The following is a 19826-nucleotide window of genomic DNA, read 5'->3' on the forward strand; positions in this document are numbered from 1 at the left end:
GCTCGTTTCTGTTTACTTAGGCTTTGACAGGTACACTTAGCACAAACTTCATGCTGTTGTCCTATAACGATATGTTGGTAAAGCATGTCGGAACCTCAGAGGCCCATTTACATATCTCCTCTTACATGCAGACCTTTCTTCTTAGGTCTTTTGAATCATTTGTAGGGGAAAAAACCTCTAAGAAAAACCCTTTAGATCTCTAATTAGAATTCCTCTGAACCAGATGATGAATAGAATAGGAAAAAACACATGCATCAAAGTCAAGTTGGAATACTGGTTCTCCAGCCCAGCTCGTCCCCTCAGGACCTCTTGCGTGGTGCCCAGCCTACCAACCCCACGATGCAATGGATTCCCACTCAGGCTTCAGTAAAATAATAAACGTCTCGAACAGTGAGGTGTCTGTGGAGTAGTCGAAAATCACATGTTGAATTGACAGATGCCAAGCATCTATTGTATTAATTTTGGTCATAATTATATACTTGTGTCCTTAATCTCATGAGGAATGTGAACTTGAGTAGAATGGTAGGAATGAAGCTGGATTACTGATTAGCTTTTGTCGCAGAGCTGCAAAAGCTGATGTCCCTGTTGTAGCTAAAGGAAGCTTGGATGAGTCCAGAAGTAACTGTGAAAAGACAGTAGCCTGAGTACACGTCCCTAGTGCCTTTCTGTTAGTTCTCCTGCTTTGCAGTATGCAGAGTGGTGGTAGATGGTCCACACTCTTGAGTTCCCCAGAGATCTCTGGGAGAGATGGCAGTATAGATACCTATTCTGTACGGTGGGATTAGAGAGCTGGAGCTCAGACAGGGCTCACATGTTTCTGTTTCTTGTGTGGACCCATAGAGAGCTCTGAATGCTGTATTTCATGGACGTCTGGTGGTCAATTGCGCTTCGTCTCTGTAGATGGAAAGGACAATTGGTCTTATTGTGAATGAGTTTAGTGCTGAGGGCTTTTTCCTCAAGCCTAACTAAGCACAAGGGTGGGAGTTTGTTAGTTTATCCATTATCCATTATCCATTACCTCAGTCCAAAAAGGGAAACAAACATTCAGCTCAGCAAAGAGGAATTAGTTATCTGATGGTAGAAGCCCTTTTTAAGTTTAAAAAAAAAAAAAAAGATGGTACCAATTAAAGTGACACAGAGCTTTAAGGCAGAAAATTAGAAAAACTAAAGGAAATGCATGACCTTCTAAGGGCAAAATATAATTTAGCAAAACAAAATCCCAGAGAAGAAGAACCTGAACAGGCATGTGACAATGAAAGATGTTGGAAAAGTTTTTCAAGCTGAAGCATTTACAGGGGCAAAATCTAGCCAAAATTGGAGGTGAAAGGGAAAAGGTCAAAGGGGCAGTAAGTGCTCTGATTGCCTTACCAGAAGGCAAGTAATATTTTTTAAAACTGAAAAGTCAGGTAATGAAGTATATGATTTAACAGTAAAAAGGCAAACACTAAAGTATAATGAAAAAGGTGGTGAAGGAGAGGGGATTTGGTGAAAAAAAGAGAAAAATATTACTGCTGTCATCATCCATAATCCAATCCAGTAGAAAGAGGACAAGGCCAAAAGAACAGCCACGGAAACCCACAGTCAACAGGGACAAGAGGCCACATAGCAAATGACTAGAAAACAGAAAAATGTAACAACAGAAAACCTAAAATGTGACAGAGTGGACATCTCATGTATTTGCCTTATCAACACATAAAAATGGGCTAACATCACAATTTAAAATAAAAATTTCATATTGGATCGTGATGTATAAATGATGCTGACTTTAAGAGATACCTCCAAAGCAGTTTTATTTGGAAAGTTTGTAAATTAAAAGATGGCTCATGGAATACCAGGAAAATACAAATAAGAACAAAGAAGTGTCTGATTTAATATCAGATAAGGAGAAATTCACGTAAAAGAAAGTATTGAATGAGACAAAGGATACTTGTATCATAGTATCAGTGCAGTTCCCTGAGGATGTAACAGTTAACCAAATCTATGTAGCAAATAAAATGACTTAGTATTCATATTCATTAAACCAAACCTATAGGAGATACAAGAGGAAATAAACAGAAAAACTAGTGGCAGGAGACATGAAGTCACTGTTTCTCAGTTCATGATAGATAACATACAGAAGATGTAAATGCCATGTAATAAGGAATATATGAATATGTATTCCACACCACTGAGGAATTTTAGGGTGTCCGAGCCTGGGGAGCCTACCCAGGGACCCTGCCCCTCCATGGACATTCATTCACTTCAGAACATTTAAGGATTGCCTCGACCTGGCTTGGGAACTCACCGGGACCCTTTCTTTCCACACTCCTTGGTTTTTTAAAGACAATAATTGCTACATTTCTGTGACCTCTTATAGGTCTGCCAACTGTAACTGATCTCACTGAGTATCAAGACACCCATTTTACAGGTGGGAGAACCAAGGGCAGGAGGGATGAATCACTTGTCCAAGTCACTGGGCTGGGAGTGTGGGAGAACCATGGACAGGAAGTTATCTCTGCGCTAAACCGCCTGTCCAGCATGGATTTAAATAACCACACCTGAGCTCCAGGCTTGGAACCCTGAACTGACTAGTTCACTCATCCGCACGTATCCCCTTGCCTGGCTGCCCCCGGAGTCTGGAGGTGTGCCTTTCACCCTGCAGGGCCCCACACAGCTGACGCACCACCCCAGCCCTCCACAGGCTCCCAGGCAAAAAGTCAGTATTTTGGTGTAGAAATCTGAATACTGAGTTCATCTTTTCTGTTTTTGTTATTTCTGTAACAACCATATTCCAGTGGTCTCTAAAATTCCTGTTTCTGTAGAAATCTGAATACTGAAACTGCCATTTTCCTTTTGTTCTTTCTATAGCATTCCTGATTCTCCAGGAGGTAATTGGATGCCTGTGCAAAATGGGGATAGGTTATTCACATGGATATTGGAAATACAAAAGAGAAATGCATATTGACGTATTTTTTAAACTTTGTTGTATACATAGAGCCACCAAACACACATACACCTATTATACATACATGAACACATACATGTTCATACATGAACACATGAACGTGTATGAACATACACATAGCAATGTAATTTTTCCTAATATGGGGAGATTGTCTAACTGCTATAAAACCTGTGCAGGTTAACTTCGTCATTCTTTGTCATGACAAAAAAATTGGAAAAGACTCCAATATTCAACAAATACAGTTGATAGCTAAGTGGTATTAGCTTTCAGAATATACTGACCTAGAAAAATATCCATCCTAGTACCTAATACATCCTAAAAAGAAAATCATAATGTAATTAAAAAAATTTATTTTATTTTCACTTAAAAAAGATATTCTTGTATGTGTGTAGGTATTGATTATGTGATAGATGCAGAAGGATCTATACTAATCTTTTAATTTTGAGTACTTTAGAAACATTAGAATGGAAGGTATACGAGACTAAGTATGGGGAAATTTTTTAACTTTTTAAAAAACAATCTCTGGATTATTTTGCTTGTTAACAATAGCCATATTTCTTTTGCAACAACAAAACATAAGTTAAAGTAGAAAACAACCATTGCACTGACATTCTTGGACATTAAGTTTTATGTACATTTTTTGTTGCTGGATGCCTAGAAATGGAACTACTCAAAAACTATGAATATTTTCAGAAGCTCTGGATAGAAGTTCTAGCCCAAAATAGTAGATTTTGAAACCTTTTCCTCCAAATATCTCTGCTAATAGTCTGTCATTGTTAGAGTGTAGCTGGCATTTGAAGAATTTTTATTGGCTAGATCTTTCTCATCCTCTCTGCTTGGGGGTTCTGTGTCTGGATTTTGGCAACTGTGTAATGTCATAGCTTACACTGGACATAGAGAACACGGATCCCAATGGTACTTCATAATGAACTATTAGATTTCTCTAAAACTAATATCCTATTAAATCACTCTAATATGAAGGTAGTTGATAATTCACTGTCCTAAACTCCCACTTTTTAAATTCACCATGATAATTATATGTGATAACATGGTTGAGAGTAGTGAGGTAGAGGCGAAAGCCAGGAAGACATTTTATTTCTCCAATCACAGAATTTTCATCTAAAATCACTGGCAAATTAGGTAGTTCTTTCCCATGATATAGAAATAGAAACTCCATCATTTCTTTCTAAAATTACTTTTTTATTATGTATAATAATCACAGAAAATTTTTAAAGGGAATAAAGAAATATAGTAGGGAAAATTACATTCCCTTACTCAGAAACAACTGTATCATATATGTATTTTACTTATTAGCAAATAGACACATATTTGGATATTTAAGCTAATAATTAAAATTGAAAACTATTTGAGGAAAGTTGTTTTCTGCAGTTACACAATAAAGAAGCATTGAACTTAGAACCAACTGAAACAGAATAAAAATAGTCTTTAATTATACATGAAATTATCTATTTTTAAAACAAAACATTTTTCATATTATCAAGATTTTAGAGAAAATATTATAAATAAATTCTCTCATTGCTATATTAATTATCACATTTGATCATGGCCTCTGGTCTTTGAAATAAATATAGGGTTCACTTAAAGGTGTATATATATATTTTTTTTTCACTTAAAAGTATATTTTTTGCTTTTTTTCTTCTTCAGTCTTTTTTTTTTTTTAGATTTTATTTATTTATTTGACAGACTGAGATCACAAGTAGGCAGAGGGGCATGCAGAGAGAGAGAGGGAAGCAGGCTCCCCGCTGAGCAGAGAGCCCAATGTGGGGCTCAATCCCAGGACTCTGAGATCATGACCTGAGCCAAAGGCAGAGGCTTAACCCACTGAGCCACTGAGGCACCCCTCTTCAGTCCTATTGACAGGTTAAAAATGCTTGTTATATCTTTATATGTTTTTATTATACTATTTCCAATAAAAATAATGAGTACTTCAATTTCGGGAAGGTGGAGACCTTTTTTATATAGCATTTCTTCTATTCTTAGTATGTTTTGAGTACACAATTAATAATGACTGTTGATTGTTGTAACTACTGTGTTGCAACTCAAGTCTTCATTATTGATGAAAAATTGAACTTTTCTACATCAGTTGAAAATGTCAACTTTTATCTTGGATTTAGGATATGATTTCGGAAATTCTAGAAGTAAAAATCATCTCTCATGATACTTTGTTCTTAATTAGCAGTCCCTTCTCTGTAACTATTGAGACCCCTTTGAAAATATATTCTTAAAGTTTAGCAAATCATTAAGATTATTCTTAAAACTTTAAGTGAAAGTGGCTTTAGAAAACTATTCTACTAGTTAATATAAGGAGCAGTTGGGTTTTTTTTTTTTTTTAATTGTCATTGGGATGTCTTTGACACTAATATGAGCACTCAGTGCCCAGTCTCAAATTCATGATTTGAGAGAAGACTCAACAATTGTTGATAAGTATATATTTTCAGAATACTCAGAATAAAGCTATTTTCCACTATTTTATAACCTATGTTCTCTTTTTTCCAGCTTGAGATACAGTTGACATGTAACAATGTGTAAGTTTAAGCTACACAATGTGATGATTTGATACATGTATAAATTACAAAGTGATTATGTTGGTTTTCCTTTAAAGACAATATTTTACTTAATGAAGGATTCAATTTTATTTAAGTAAATTTTTTAGACTAAGTATTCCTCAGTTTCTCTACTCTTAGAACTTGAACCATCACTTTCAAGTGTGTTGAAATGTCAGTTTTAATCACAGGTAGGTCTTGCCAATTACAAATGTATTATGCTCCCCCCCCCAAGAAGTAATTTTTCTGTAACTTAATATGTCACTAAAATATTCCCCAGTGGGTGATTTTCTCCAGTTTTCTCTTTTCCACACACCCTGAACAAAAACCTTTTGCTGCTGAAATGATGGAATACCTACCTCGAAAAGGCTGCCATTGAGATGACAGGACTTATGGATTGCATGGCAGAAATAGAAAGAACAAAACTTTTCAAGATGTAGTTTTTAGTATATCATTTTTATTTAGGGATTTTTAAAATTTTTGGTTTGAAAAATGTTTAAGATGTTTTAAAATATACACACACAGTGAAAATAAGTGTAACGGGTAACAGTTTATCATATGCCAAGTAATGTGCTAAGCACCTTGCCTCCATTATCTTATTTAATCATAGATATGAAGCTTAGATAATATTTTTAATCTTCATTATGCAGTTGAGAAACTGAGGCTTGGATGGGTTATGTGGCAATTTCAGACTCCAGACTTAAATACTAAAACGAAAACCCCTTTTATTATTATTATTTTTTAGTATTTCTTCCTGTTTCACTTTTTTCTTTTTTAAAATTTTATTTTATTCTTTTTCAGTGTTCCAAAATTCATTGTTTATGCACCACACCCAGTGCTCCATGCAATACGTGCCCTCCATAATACCCACCACCAGGTTCACCTCCACCCACCCCCCCAAACCCTCAATTTGTCTCTCAGAGTCCACAGTCAATTAAAGATTTAATAATAATAATAATAATAATAATAATAATAATAATAATAATGTCAGTTAGAAAAGGTGCATTGCTCACCTGTGATCATCTGTTATGGCTTTTGATTGATTAAATAGCTGAAAAAATAAAAGCAGAGTGAATTTGTTTTTTTCTTATCAAAATAGTTACACAAAATCATCAGTGGAGATGGATTTTGCATTTAATCAGGATTAAATCAGGATTAAATTCAAAATGAATTTTTTCAGTCACCCTTTTTCAAGGGATATTGATGGCATAATAAAAATAATGCCAATTATCGTTTCATAGAAGACATAGAAATTCAGTTAGAATTTTTATGCTGATCCTTTTTAGTGGCAGTCAGCTCAAGAATGAGCTCAGGGAAACCTTCTGTAGTTAAGATGAAGTATATGAAAGTTCAACCAGAGAAGCATGAGATATGTGTACACTAAGGGATTTTTATTATGTAAATTATCACAATTTATGAGATTGTGAGGACTGGTTAAGCAATTCTGGAGTCTATTCTGCAAATGGCTGGAAAGGAAGATCATGATTAGGAGGGAACCCCACGGGGCGAGCTGCTTGCAGTCTCTGAGCTCAGGGAAAGCCCAAGACCTCCGTAAAGGACCCACCTGATTAACTGTCACTCAACCCAGGGTATCTGCTCACTGTCAACTAAAATAGGGATCTTAAGTACATCAGCAAGATCTTTTCACTTTTGCTATGTAATGTAATCTAATCATGAGTGCTGTCCCATCATTTTTATTGGCCAAAACCACACTCAGGAAGTAGGGATTACACAAGGTATCAGAGAGCTTTTCCTAAGGTATTGTGATCCTGTTTCATTGCTGCTCAAAGATGCTTCCAGAACAAGAAATTTTTTAAAGCCCTTCTCTCCACAAACCCACCCACCAGAGTGTCTCCTCGTGAGATTTCTGAACACCAGGAATAATAAAAAAAAAAAGCTATGTATTTTATAACCCTGCTTGGATAGGCAAAGGTTGGCCTGGTCTGTCCATTCCAATAATTTCTCTAAACCTTCTGCATTTTTAGACTCTGAGTTCTCAGTGACTATTTTGTGTTTAAGTGTGGCACCATAAAGAAGCCAAAAAATTTTGACCTTTTAATTTTCCTAACTTTAACCATTGTTTGTCTTAAGGAGAACTGGCTAGGACAAAAACAAACACTCCCATCCTTTAAGGATAAAGGCCTTCCCCCCCCCCCACTTCCTGTCTGTCAGCCACCTGACAGAATAATTTAGAAGGATTTAAGGATGATTTAAATTAAGGCTAGAAGAATTTCTCTGAACTACCTTGTCCATTATAATAGGAATATAATCCTACATGACTAATTCAAAAATTTTAATGAGCCTCGGGGTGCCTGATAGCTCAATTGGTTAAGTGTCCAACTCTTGATTTAGGATCAAGTCATGAACCCCACGAGCCCCATATAGGCTCCATACTGGGTGTGGAGACTGCTTATGATTCTCCTTCTCCCTCTACCCCTGGCCCTATGCCCCTCTAAAAAATATCTTATTGAGCTTCATTTGGTTTATCCAATGCCTGTATATCACTTAATATGGACAGTTGTCAGAAATACTTTTGGCTTAATGAGCCAGTTTGGTATGCCCAAAGCCAAAATATCACTTAGTATTTTTCACACTGATCTTTTCTAATTCTCAAACCATTTTGCTATTCATTAGGAAATTAGATTTTCTAAGCATTCATAAGTGGAATTATTTGAATGTTAGGATTGGAAGTAGTTTACAAGTATATTTTTTGTGGGAAATCTGATGGGGTATATGATTTTCCTCTAAAAATTTATTCATCTAATAAATCTTTATCAAGAATCTAGGATTTGCAGGCACCGTTCTGCTCCTGGGGATATGGGCCATTGAGATGAAGGAACCAGACATATGATTCCTGCCTTTGAAAAACTAATTAATAGTCAAGTGGGAAAGAAGGCAGTCAAGAAGCAATTTCAGTAGAATGACATTTCTCTCATAGTTGAAGTATAGTGTGCTGTGGTTGTCTGTGAAGCAAATGGGGAAATGTCTGTCCAAAAAATCATCTAATAGTAAAAATGTAAGTTCTTGCAACATGGGGGGTTAAGGGGGTAGGAGAAGAGTAAATGAAACAAGATGGGATTGGGAGGGAGACAAACCATAAGTGACTCTTAATCTCACAAAACAAACTGAGGGTTGATGGGGGGAGGGGGGTTGGGAGAGGGGGGGTGGGATTATGGACATTGGGGAGGGTATGTGCTATGGTGAGTGCTGTGAAGTGTGTAAACCTGGCGATTCGCAGACCTGTACCCCTGTTTATAAAAAATAAAATTAAAAAGAAAAGTAAGTTTTTTCAGTAACTCGAGACTGTGTCAAAAAGAGTTTCCTTTTTGAACATCTTTATGGTTCTCAAATCTCAAGATTATTCTTATAGGATGGACAATTAGACTATTTAAAATTTTATGAATGTTAGTGAATGCTAAGATAACAGTGAGGATCTAAACATTTCCTAAGTTAAATGCAGGAGGTATGGGAATTAAATATTAGGTAGTCTTTGGAGAAAAGTTTCTATTTAATGACAAAATGCCTATTATGTCAGAGTGCTTTTAAAGGCAATCTGATCTTGGGGGTTCCTGGTTGGTGCCATTGGTTAAGTGCCTAACTCTTGGTTTTTGGCTCAGGTCATGATCTCGGGGTCTTGGGATCAAGCCCCACATCGGGTTCCACATTCAGGCTAGAGTCTGTCTGGGACTATCTCTCTCCCTCTCCCTCTGCGCACTCCCCTCTCCCCCCATGCACATGTGTACATTCTCTCTCTCTCTCTCTAAATAAATCTTTTTAAAAACCCAAAAAGCAGTCTGATCTTGAGACTGGAAAATTTCTATTGATCTACTTTCAGCTGCATTGACTCCTTAGTCTGTAATTCCAATCTGATGTTAAGCTGATCCAATTAATTTTATATTTCAATTATTGCTTCCATTTTGCTAATACATTTCATTTTATATCATTTCTGTTTCTCAACTGAGAATCCCATCAGTTTATTCATTATGTGAATGTTTTCCTTTATGTCCTTGAATGTATTTTATATTTATAATAGTTGCTTTAAAGTCCCTGTCTGCTCATTTTAAGGGCCATCTTTGCATCATTTCTGTTACTTGTCATTATTCTTTCTTGTATGAGCCACATTTGGTTTTGTTTTCTTAATTTAGTATAGACCACCCTTTCTTGTTTTTCACATTTACTTATTTTTGATAGTATATACTGGATATTAGAAATGATAGGTTATAGAGACCTTCAGTTTTGTTAGGGTTATATTTTTTGCTGTAGGTTTTTTGTTTTTGTTTTGTGTAAGAGTGATTGAAGTTTTAGCAGGCATTTAACCCTGTTGGACTGAATCTCCAGTTTTGTTCTCTCTTTTGCAGGGGTCAGTGGCTTGTTCAGCTCTCATCCACTGTCATTTTTGTAGGGCATAGTTTAGTGGTCAGCAAGAATTCAGATGCATTTTATAAGCAAACTTGGCAGATACTTTTTTGGTCTAGGATTTAGCTCATCTAATTTTCTGGTGGCTTGTGAACCCTAAAGTGTGTTCTCTGATATCTCAAGTCAGGAAAGCAGCAGATTTCTTCCACCTGAACTGCAGGCGGATGGGCAAGGCATACCCCTGGGCAAAAAGCAGCTTTTAAAAAAATCACCTGGGTCCTGTTTTCCTCTAGGGAGAAAAATGTTCTCCAATTTCTCCCCGCCTTTTGTCCCTTTCAAAGATCTTCGGATAGGTTCTGGGAAGTATTTTTTTTTCCTAAATTTTATAATTGTCATCTATGGGTAGGATTAGTCCAACTTAAGTACCCTGTCATTTCCTAAAGCCAGAGTAAAGGAAACAAAAGCAGAGATAAAAGTATTTAAAATAAGGGGGGGAAAAAAAGAATAAAAAAGTGATGCCAAGACCAAAAGCTGCATTTTTGATACAGTATCGCTAATACAGAGTATTAGTAAAATGAATCCTTGCCTAATCTGGACACTGTACTTCTAGTAATACAGCCCAATTTTATGTTAGAGGCTTTTAGTAGCTGTCACATTCTTGACTCATGCTTAGAGTTGTTCAAAGCATCTAGGTTATTCTCACCTGGATTTCTCCTTCTCTTAAACCTGACTTAGAGAAAATGACAGGAAATAAAAGAGAAAGAGCATGAATGGCCTTTGTTCTTTTATACAGCGAATAATCACATGTTACTTTTTGCTAATGTGACTTCAGCAGTTCTTCCCTCACCTGAGGACCAGAGAGAGTTACTACCCAGTTTTCCTGAAATGTCATGATTAAAACTTTGCACCCAGAGAGTAAAGTGAACTGCTTAATAAAAACCAAACAAAACATAGGTTTGCAGTTAGTAATTGTGACTTCTCAAAACACAATCCACAGTCCATAAATAGACCAGCAACTAATTCCCTTGGATAAAAGGAAAACAAAAAGTTAGAATGTTAGAGGCTCATTGTTTTTATCCTGAGGAGATAATTACATTGTTATATTTTCCCCTAGAATTTAATTTTCCCATCGATGGGTTTGGTGTAAATGGATTAGTAGTTTATCTTCTTTGACAGAATGAAGTTGGAATGGCTTAATAATCTGTTTTATTGCAGATTCTTAGAATAGTGTTTTAAGTTATTTGCATGATGGTTAAACCAACTTATAATTGTATTCATTTTCTTATATGACCTTGACTGATTGTGTTAAGAATATTTCAATTCATTTTAATTTTCAAATGTTGGAGTGTTTGTAACCATTTTAGAGTTATTAGTATAATGTGCAAAACAAAATCTATCAAAATTATGTTTTCCATGAATTATTCCTTTTTGTGTAACAGCCGTAAAGTTTACTCCAAACTAATCTTTAAAACATTTGTGTAATTATTATGAAGGCCAAACAAAGAAAGACTCAGATGAAATTTAAAGTAAATTTAACTATACAACTTAGAACAAGGAGAAGAATAAAAAAAAAACACAAAAGGAGGTACAGTAACCAAAAGAACATTAGATTTTTTTTTTTTTTTGCTGTTATTTTAAGGACTGTATAGAACTTAAAGACATGTGTGCCTGAAGACCAGAAGTAAGTGTGGGAGGAAAAACTGAAAGAGTGTGTTGAAGGAGGAAACATTAAAATAAGGAGGGATTTCCATGTTTATTTGGAATCAGAGGATTGGTTGTTTCTTCATAACACAGGGAACTTGCCCTAGTAGCCCTCTAGGGGCGAATCGTTCTGTAGTCCCCCTTGGAAGTTGCAGTTGCAGAAACTGAATTATAGCTTTGATCAGTTCAAAAGAAATCCTCAGTGTTATTAACATCCTTAGTAACTCACCATCAACATTATCGACACCATTTTCATAGTCAGAATCATTAAAATTTAGGTAAGCGTTTATTTTGCCCCAGCCACCAGGCTGTACCCTTTACGTGCCTTATCTCATTTTTTTCTGATACTATGGGCGAGGTACTTTCCTTAGCTTTATTTACAGATGAGAAACTTGAGGCTGAAAAAGTTTACTTAAATTGTCTTAAGGTCACAGAGATAATCAGTGGCAGAGATTGAACTCAGAACTGGATTTTCTGTTCCCTTAAACCTATGCCCTTAATTGCCAATAATGAAAAAAAAATCTGGGGGTGCCTGGATGGCTCAGTGGGTTAAAGCCTCTGCTTTCGGCTCAGGTCATGATAGGGTCCTGGGATGGAGCTCCGCATTGGGCTCTCTGCTCAGCAGGGAGCCTGCTTCCTCTCCCTCTGCCTGCCTCTCTGCCTACTTGTGATCTCAGTCTGTCAAATAAATAAATAAGATCTTTTAAAAAAAATCTGGAAACAATATGAAGCATAAGCTACTAATATTAAGATCTCTGGTTTGGAGTTTGCCTTTAAGCAATGTAAAATTTTATGTTAGGGCCAAAATAATATCCTACCAGTGTGAATAATTCAAGGTATGTTTATTTATCTTAATAATTTCCCACTTTGATTTTCAGTATCAGTTGAATTGCTGGAATAGAGTATTTGACATTATTATTTTGAAGGATGTCAGACTGCTGAATTTTTCAAGGAACATAGCTATAAAAAGGCAAAGTTCTTTCAATATGAACTAGTACCTTGGGCACCTGGGTGAGCCAGTCAGTTAAGTGTCTGCCTTTGGCTCAGAGCATGACCCCAGGGTCCTAGGATCGAGTTCGACGTTGGGCTCCCTGCTCAGCAGCGAGCCTGCTTCTGCCTTTGCTTCTGTCTCTGTCTGTCTGTGCTCAGGAAAAAATAAAATCTTTTAAAAATATATATGTATTAAATGTATATATATGTATGTATACACACACTCACACATAAGTCATACTGGTATTTTCAGGACTTTTGCTTATCCTGTTCTTCTTTTTTTTTTTTTCTTTTCTCTTCTTAGGAAAAATTGGATGTAGGAGTGAGAAAAGAAGTTGATGGCATGGGCACATCTGAAATAAAATATGGAGACTCAGTATGCTATATACAACATATAAATACAGGCCTGTGGCTTACTTACCAGTCTGTGGATGTGAAATCAGTGAGGATGGGATCCATACAACGTAAGGTAAGATTATGTAAACACGCAGTTTATGGCCGCCATTTTGTATGACAAAAATATGCAAAAAGAGCAGAGGTAGCTAACACTTTGAGCCACCTGCTAAACACGCAAAACGGTCAAATCCCGCCATAATCATCTCTTTGGTTTTTGTGAGGTAGCAATGCCGGATGTCACATCATGGCTTGAAATACTAAGCTAAGAAATACATTCTTTTCTGGATTCTAGCAGTCTACAGCTTCCTTCACTTTGTTCTCCGTGCTCCTGCCAGGGTTATGTCTCTAAAATGCAGGAGAGCTCATGCACGCTAAGTAATTAATTGATTTAAATTTAAAGGTGTACACTTGATTAAGTTATTAGATTTTTGTGCATTTTGGGACAACTTCGGTAAGTGAACGTCCTTTTCCAACTATAAATATCAATTCTAAAATAAGTATTTTCACCAATAATTTGGTATCCAAATCAAGATAATTCTATAAGTGTGAAAAATAAGTAAGTATAAAAAATAAATACACTGGATTTTGAAGGCAAAGAACAACAAAAAGGGAATGCTAAATACTTCGTTAACAGCTTTGTTCTGTTTATTTGTTGAAATAATAATATTTTGGATATATTAGGGAAAATCAAATATATAATTAAAATTTTACCTTTAAAAAAACCTTTCTTTGATGTGTGCTCTAGAAAAATTTACATATTTTAGAAACACTTTCAGCCACCCCTTCTCACCCACCCCATGCTTCCTTCTGATTACTACCACATCAAAGGATAAATACTGTCATTGCTTGTCATAGTGGGGATGAGTTCTGTACAAGGCTTTTTATTTCATTTTATGGATGGAGATTTTATTGGATTTGTCCTACTGCATACTCTATGCAGTATCAATGTTATACACTGATATTTACCAGAAAAGTAAACATTCAAAGTATGATTGCGTAAATCACAAGGAACAGAGAGAGGAAACAAAGCAAAATTTTTAACTTAGATATGACTTTCTTTGAGCTCTTTTCTAGCACCACATTTTCATTATAGCTTTTTTTTTTTAAAGAGTTGAATATGATAGGGGTGCCTGGGTGGCTTGGTTTATTAAGCCTCTGCCTTCAGCTCGGGTCATGATCTCAGGGTCCTGGGATTGAGCCGCATGTCGGGCTCTCTGCTCAGCAGGGAGCCTGCTTCCCTCTCTCTCTCTGGCTGCCTCTCTGCCTACTTGTGATCTCTCTGTCAAACAAATAAATAAAATATTTTTTTAAAAAGAGTTGAATATGATAAATGGTTACAGGAAAAATATAGGTAGAAATGGTAACATATAGGCACATTTTTTAGAGATGTATTTATTTGAGAGAGAGAGACAGAGACAGAGAGTTGGGGGGGGTGCAGGGAGGAAGAATCTCAAGCAGACTCCCCACTGAGTGTAGAACCTGATGCAGGGCTCCATCTCAGGACCTCAAAGACCATGACCTGAGCTGAAAGCAAGAGTGGGACATTTAACCTGCTGAGCCACCCAGGGGCTCTGTCATATTTTTGCAAAGATAGAAATAAGTTTTGATCAGAAGATCACTAGAAACTTCAGGTGCCATTTCCCCATTCTCTCTACTTAAGTGGTAAATGCAAAAAATATATATATATACATATATATATGTATATATATACACATACATACACATACATACATACATATATATATATTCACAATACTTAAATATATATATATATATATGGCTTAAACAATTTTCTTCAGTCCTTTTTTGCCCAAGTACCACCTGAATGAATTTTTTAAAACCACACGCCTCATGGCATAGTTTTTATTATAAATTAAAATAGTTGCAAATAAAATGATTTCTGGCTTATTTTAAATAGGAACATTTTAAACCAAACTCTACATATGTCTTTTAAATATGTTGTCTGGGAATTAAATACCAAGAGTTCCCACAATTACCTTTCCCCCTTCTGCTAACTTCAATGAAACTGCCAAGCCCTGGAAATTTTTTCTTCTAAGTGGACCTCAAAGTAATTCCCTCCACCACATCCCTGCAGATCTAGTTCAGCCTTTCTCATCCCTTGTGTGCACTATTTCTAGAGCCTCTTAACCAGTGTGTCTGCTTGCCTTCAGTCTTACTTCTCTCCAATCTAATCAGGCTTTATGACTGCCATGTTCAAAGCCCATCATGGATGAGCTTTACTTCCTGTGATAATTCCACAAGATCATTGCTTAATCAGTCCTTTCTCTGTCTTCCGTCCATTGCAGTTATGCTGGGGTTCTTAATAATTACTCTGCTGTCTTATTACTTAACCATGGGTTAAAGTCAAAGTGGGACTTATACTCACCGTCATCGGCTAGAATAGAACTTTCCTTTTAGAAAGCTAAGGGTGTTGAGAAGCTAACCAGTCTTAAGTTAGAGAAGACAGACTTTATAGGCCAAAGATGAGATAATCCAGTAAAGTCTCTATGGTAGACTTATTACCACTTGGAGAACCATCTACCATATTAAATCCTTAGGGGAAGACTTCATTGTGGTCATGATATATGAGAACCTCTCAGTCCAGATTTCCTAAGTTTTATATACTTCCCAGTTAGCTAGTGGCTTAAATCATTTTAATTTTCAAGAAAAGCATGTTGGTCATATATTTGCCAGACTTTTATATATTTGAAACTGTCTTTCTGTTGCTTTATATAAATAAAAACTTGCTTAGTTAAAAAAGATGTTTGAATCACAATTCATAGCTTTAATATATCCCATATTATGTGAATATTCATGTTTTGCTGCTGAAATATAAACTCATTGGTTGTAGAGTAATGTACAGATGACACTAGAATATTACAAATAGTATACAGTTTATATAATGTATTACCTTTTTAAGAAAATCTGAAAACATCTGTTACCAAGAATTTTTAATTCACACATGTAGGTCTTTTTAAAATTGGGAGAATTGTACAAGTATATCTTTGGTTTCTGTTTCCCTTCTGTTTGTTAGTTTCTTTCTCAGAAAATGGGCTTGTTCCTCTTCTCCATGTTGGCCATCTTCTCTTTCTGTATTCTTACCTTTCTTCCTAGTTTCTAGATCTGGCTTCTCAGTTGTGTCTTCCAAATCACTCATTTTGTTGTGTTTGGTGCTTGTATCCTTAAATTCTTTCAGAGCCTTTGAAATTTCACTTTTCTTATAATATTTCATGGTCTCGCCCCCAGTCACTTTTTATGTCAGCTTTCTGTTTTTCATCTCTTCCGGATGCTCATCTCTTGTGCTTTCTTATTGTGAATCTTCACTCCTGTTTCACAGAAGTTATACATTCTTAGATCCTACAGAGAATTGACATAGTTTATATGTAAATGATATCCTGCTATTCCTGTTTTTCTGGCTTTTTAAAAACTTAGGAATTATTGCTGAATTTTATCAATTAAAGGAATTATAAATCATGTTTTAGTGTCCTTCAATTTGTTGGTAAATAATGTAATAGACGTTACGATATTGAAGAATCCGTAAAGGCATAAATGAAACCCTATTTGGCCATTGTTTATTATGCTTTTTAAATATTATTAGATCTTATTTATATTTTATTTAGAATTATTACATATATATTCAGAGTTAAAATTAACTTTTCTTTGTTAGGGATACTGAAAGTTGAATTTCATGGAATTTTCATATGTCACACAATATTCTTTTTTGGTCTTTTTCAACCATACAAAAATGTAAAATTCATTTAACACTCACAGGCTGTACTAAAAAAGGCAACAGGCCATAGTTTCCTGACCCCTGGTCAGGACCAGTTTACTGTGAAAATTTTCTGTTCTTTGAAGATTCATTAGCGTTTGCTTGTAAACCTGGGATCTTTTAAATATCAACTCCTAAATTTCCTTTCTAGTCTCTTTTAAGTAAATTGATCTCATGAACTTTCCTACTTGATTTGATTCTTAATCTGCTGGGAAACCATCTGTTTCCTCTGGGATATTTACTTTTTCACCATTGAGTTGTAAATAGTATTGACTTATGACAGTGCTACAATTTTAATGTCTTTTTGCATCTTGTATCTTATTTTGTGTTTTTTCTTCTTCTTAAAATTTTTATCTTTAGGGGCACCTGGGTGGCTCAGTGGGTTACAGCCTCTGCTTTCGGCTCAGGTCATCATCTCAGGGTCCTGGGATCGAGCCCCGCATCAGGCTCTCTGCTCAGTGGAGAGCCTGCTTCCTCCTATCTCTCTCTCTCTGCCTGCTGCTCTGCCTACTTGTGATCTCTTGTCTGTCAAATAAATAAATAAAATCTTAAAAAAAAATTTTATCTTTACCCTGGGTTGTGAAAGGTTTATCTATTTATCTTCTCAAAGAATCGAATTTTGGGTTATTCATCCTTTTTAGCACTTTATTTGGTTTCTAGTTCATTAATTCCTCTTTTTATGTTCCTTAATTCCACTTTTCCACTTTGTTTTTGTTTGATCTTAACAACAGTTATTATGTTCCCTCATTTTAATCATTTTTTTCCTTTGTCAATGAAGACATTTAAGGCTACAGAGTTGACTTTGAATACAGACATATCTCTGTCTCATTGATTTTGGTCTAAGGAGTTCCTCTTTACTTTCTAGATAGTGTATAATTTTAATTCTAGTTATTAATTTTAGTTCAGTACACATGTTTAGATGTGCTGAAATGTCTTGCAACAAGCACTGAGTGAAGGACGCTAGATACACATAGTCCCATTTATGTGTAGCACACGATTGACCTTTGCTATGAAGAGTTGGGAAGGTGGAGAGCAGTGTGGAGGATGGGGACAGTAAGGGAGCACTAGGGGAGACTTTAAGGTACTATAATGTTCTCTTTCTTGGTTGGAGTGTTGGCTGCACGGAGCCTTTATTCAGCCGTTCATCTAAGATTTCTACATTTATGTTATTACTTTCATAGAAAGCTCAAAAACATAAAGCCTAACAAAACTAGTAAAATTGCATTTTTAAAAGAACTTAAATGCCTTAGAAACAATGATCAGTACTTATTACTCAGTCTGTGTTCAGAACTGCCATCTAACTAGTATACCAATGCAATGTTTTCCTTTACTGCTTTGTTCTGAGTTTGCTTAGATTGTAGTTCAGTCACTGAACATAGATACATGAGAACATTCTGGCGTCTCTCTTGTTCAACCCATTTACTGTCTCATCTTTAAATGAAAAACTCAATATATTGAGTGAGTGGTTTGTAAGAGACCTGCGCTCATTATTTTAAATGGACATATCAGCTTACCGCCCCTTGTACCTCCTTTTTGATTCTATTTATTGTTAGAGCTTACCTTTGGAGTGCACATCTTCTTAACACCCATTTAGAAAGGAGATGGGAGTAATGGTGTTATTTCTGCATTTCTACAGGCTATTATGCATCACGAAGGTCACATGGACGATGGCTTGAATTTATCTAGATCTCAGCATGAAGAATCACGGACTGCACGAGTCATCCGGAGTACAGTCTTCCTTTTCAATAGATTTATAAGGTACATTTTCTTTTGTCATAGTAGTTGTTTGACATTTTATTTCAGTTTCCTTATCGGGTCTACAAATATATAAGTCTAAGATATACAATGGTGGTAAACCTATAAATTGGTAGGATGGCAGTACATTTTAGAAAATGACAGATGAGGGGCACCTGGGTGGCTCAATGGGTTAAAGCCTCTGCCTCTGGCTCAGGTCATGATCCCGGTGTCCTGGGATCAAGCCCCGCATCAGGCTCTCTGCTCGGCTGGGAGCCTGCTTCCTCCTCTGTCTCTGCCTGCTTCTCTGCCTACTTGTGATCTCTGTCTGTCAAATAAATAAATAAAATCTTTAAAAAAAAAAAGACAGATGATTTTATGTCTTTCTTATAAATAAACTTTCAAAAAAGGGGATGTGATTTTTACAAATTGTGTGTGTAACTTATAATTTGTAGCTATAGCTCAGGATTATTCTATAATATACCCTTTTGTTGGAACTATTTAAATTTCCTTTCATACTGAGGGTAATGAAGCCTAGATACTTGTGAGTTTTGAACTGTATGAATATGTATATGTATGTATTGATTTTAAAGGGTGCGGAGAGGGGGAGAGGGAGAGAGGGAAAGAGAATCTTAAGCAGGCTTCATGGCCAGTGTGGAGTCGAATGCAAGGCTCCATCTCACAACCCTGAGATCATGACCTCAGCTGAAATCAAAAGTTGGACTCTTAACCAACTAAATCACCCAGGCACTCCTTGAATGGTATTTAAAAATGATTCATGTAATAAATAATTTTTCCTACTTCCTAATAGAAACAGTTACATATCGACAAACTAAATCAAGCTCATGGTCAAGGTGTTTCCTGGTTTCATTATACCAATATACATTCTGACTTGTGATGGTTGTATCATATGTCTCTTTAAACTTGCCAATTTGATGAGAAAAAAATTTACGTGTGTGTGTATATATACAGATATATATATATTTGTATGTATTTATAATAATTTTTAAGTTGAATTTGTTTAAGAATTGTGAAAATAGGTATTTCATGTTTGTTGATCAGTTTTCTTTATTTTTCTTTGTGATTTACCTGTGTAAATCACATGTTCACTATGTTCGTAGTGAACACTATGTTCATGTAAATCACTATGTTCATATGTTTTTTATACATGTGAGTTTTACTTATATGCTCGTTAGTATTTACTGAGCTATTGGACTTCCTGAATTTATACAGCTCTTTAACGTATCTTAGAAATGTTAAAACATTTTACATAATTACAGAATATTTTAAAGGGTATGTTATTTTAAGTAAAATAATTTGATCCTTCCATAATATTCATGAAAGCACCAGGATTCTTAAAAATCTCCATGTC

The 19826-nt window shown here is 35.7% G+C and overlaps 1 protein-coding gene across 8 annotated transcripts in view; it reads left to right on the forward strand.

The window, feature by feature from the left end:
- The window catches only part of RYR2 (ryanodine receptor 2), a 738447-nt gene that overhangs the window by 363184 nt on the left and 355437 nt on the right, over nt 1–19826 (forward strand). For all 8 annotated transcript variants that reach the window (XM_047702071.1, XM_047702073.1, XM_047702075.1 and 5 more), the window contains 2 exons: nt 12860–13024; nt 18357–18478. In XM_047702071.1, the coding sequence (XP_047558027.1) occupies nt 12860–13024; nt 18357–18478 (287 nt within the window). The remainder of the gene's footprint in view (nt 1–12859; nt 13025–18356; nt 18479–19826) is intronic.

The sequence above is a fragment of the Lutra lutra genome, chromosome 14 (genome assembly GCF_902655055.1).
Source record: "Lutra lutra chromosome 14, mLutLut1.2, whole genome shotgun sequence".
Lineage (NCBI taxonomy): Eukaryota > Metazoa > Chordata > Mammalia > Carnivora > Mustelidae > Lutra > Lutra lutra.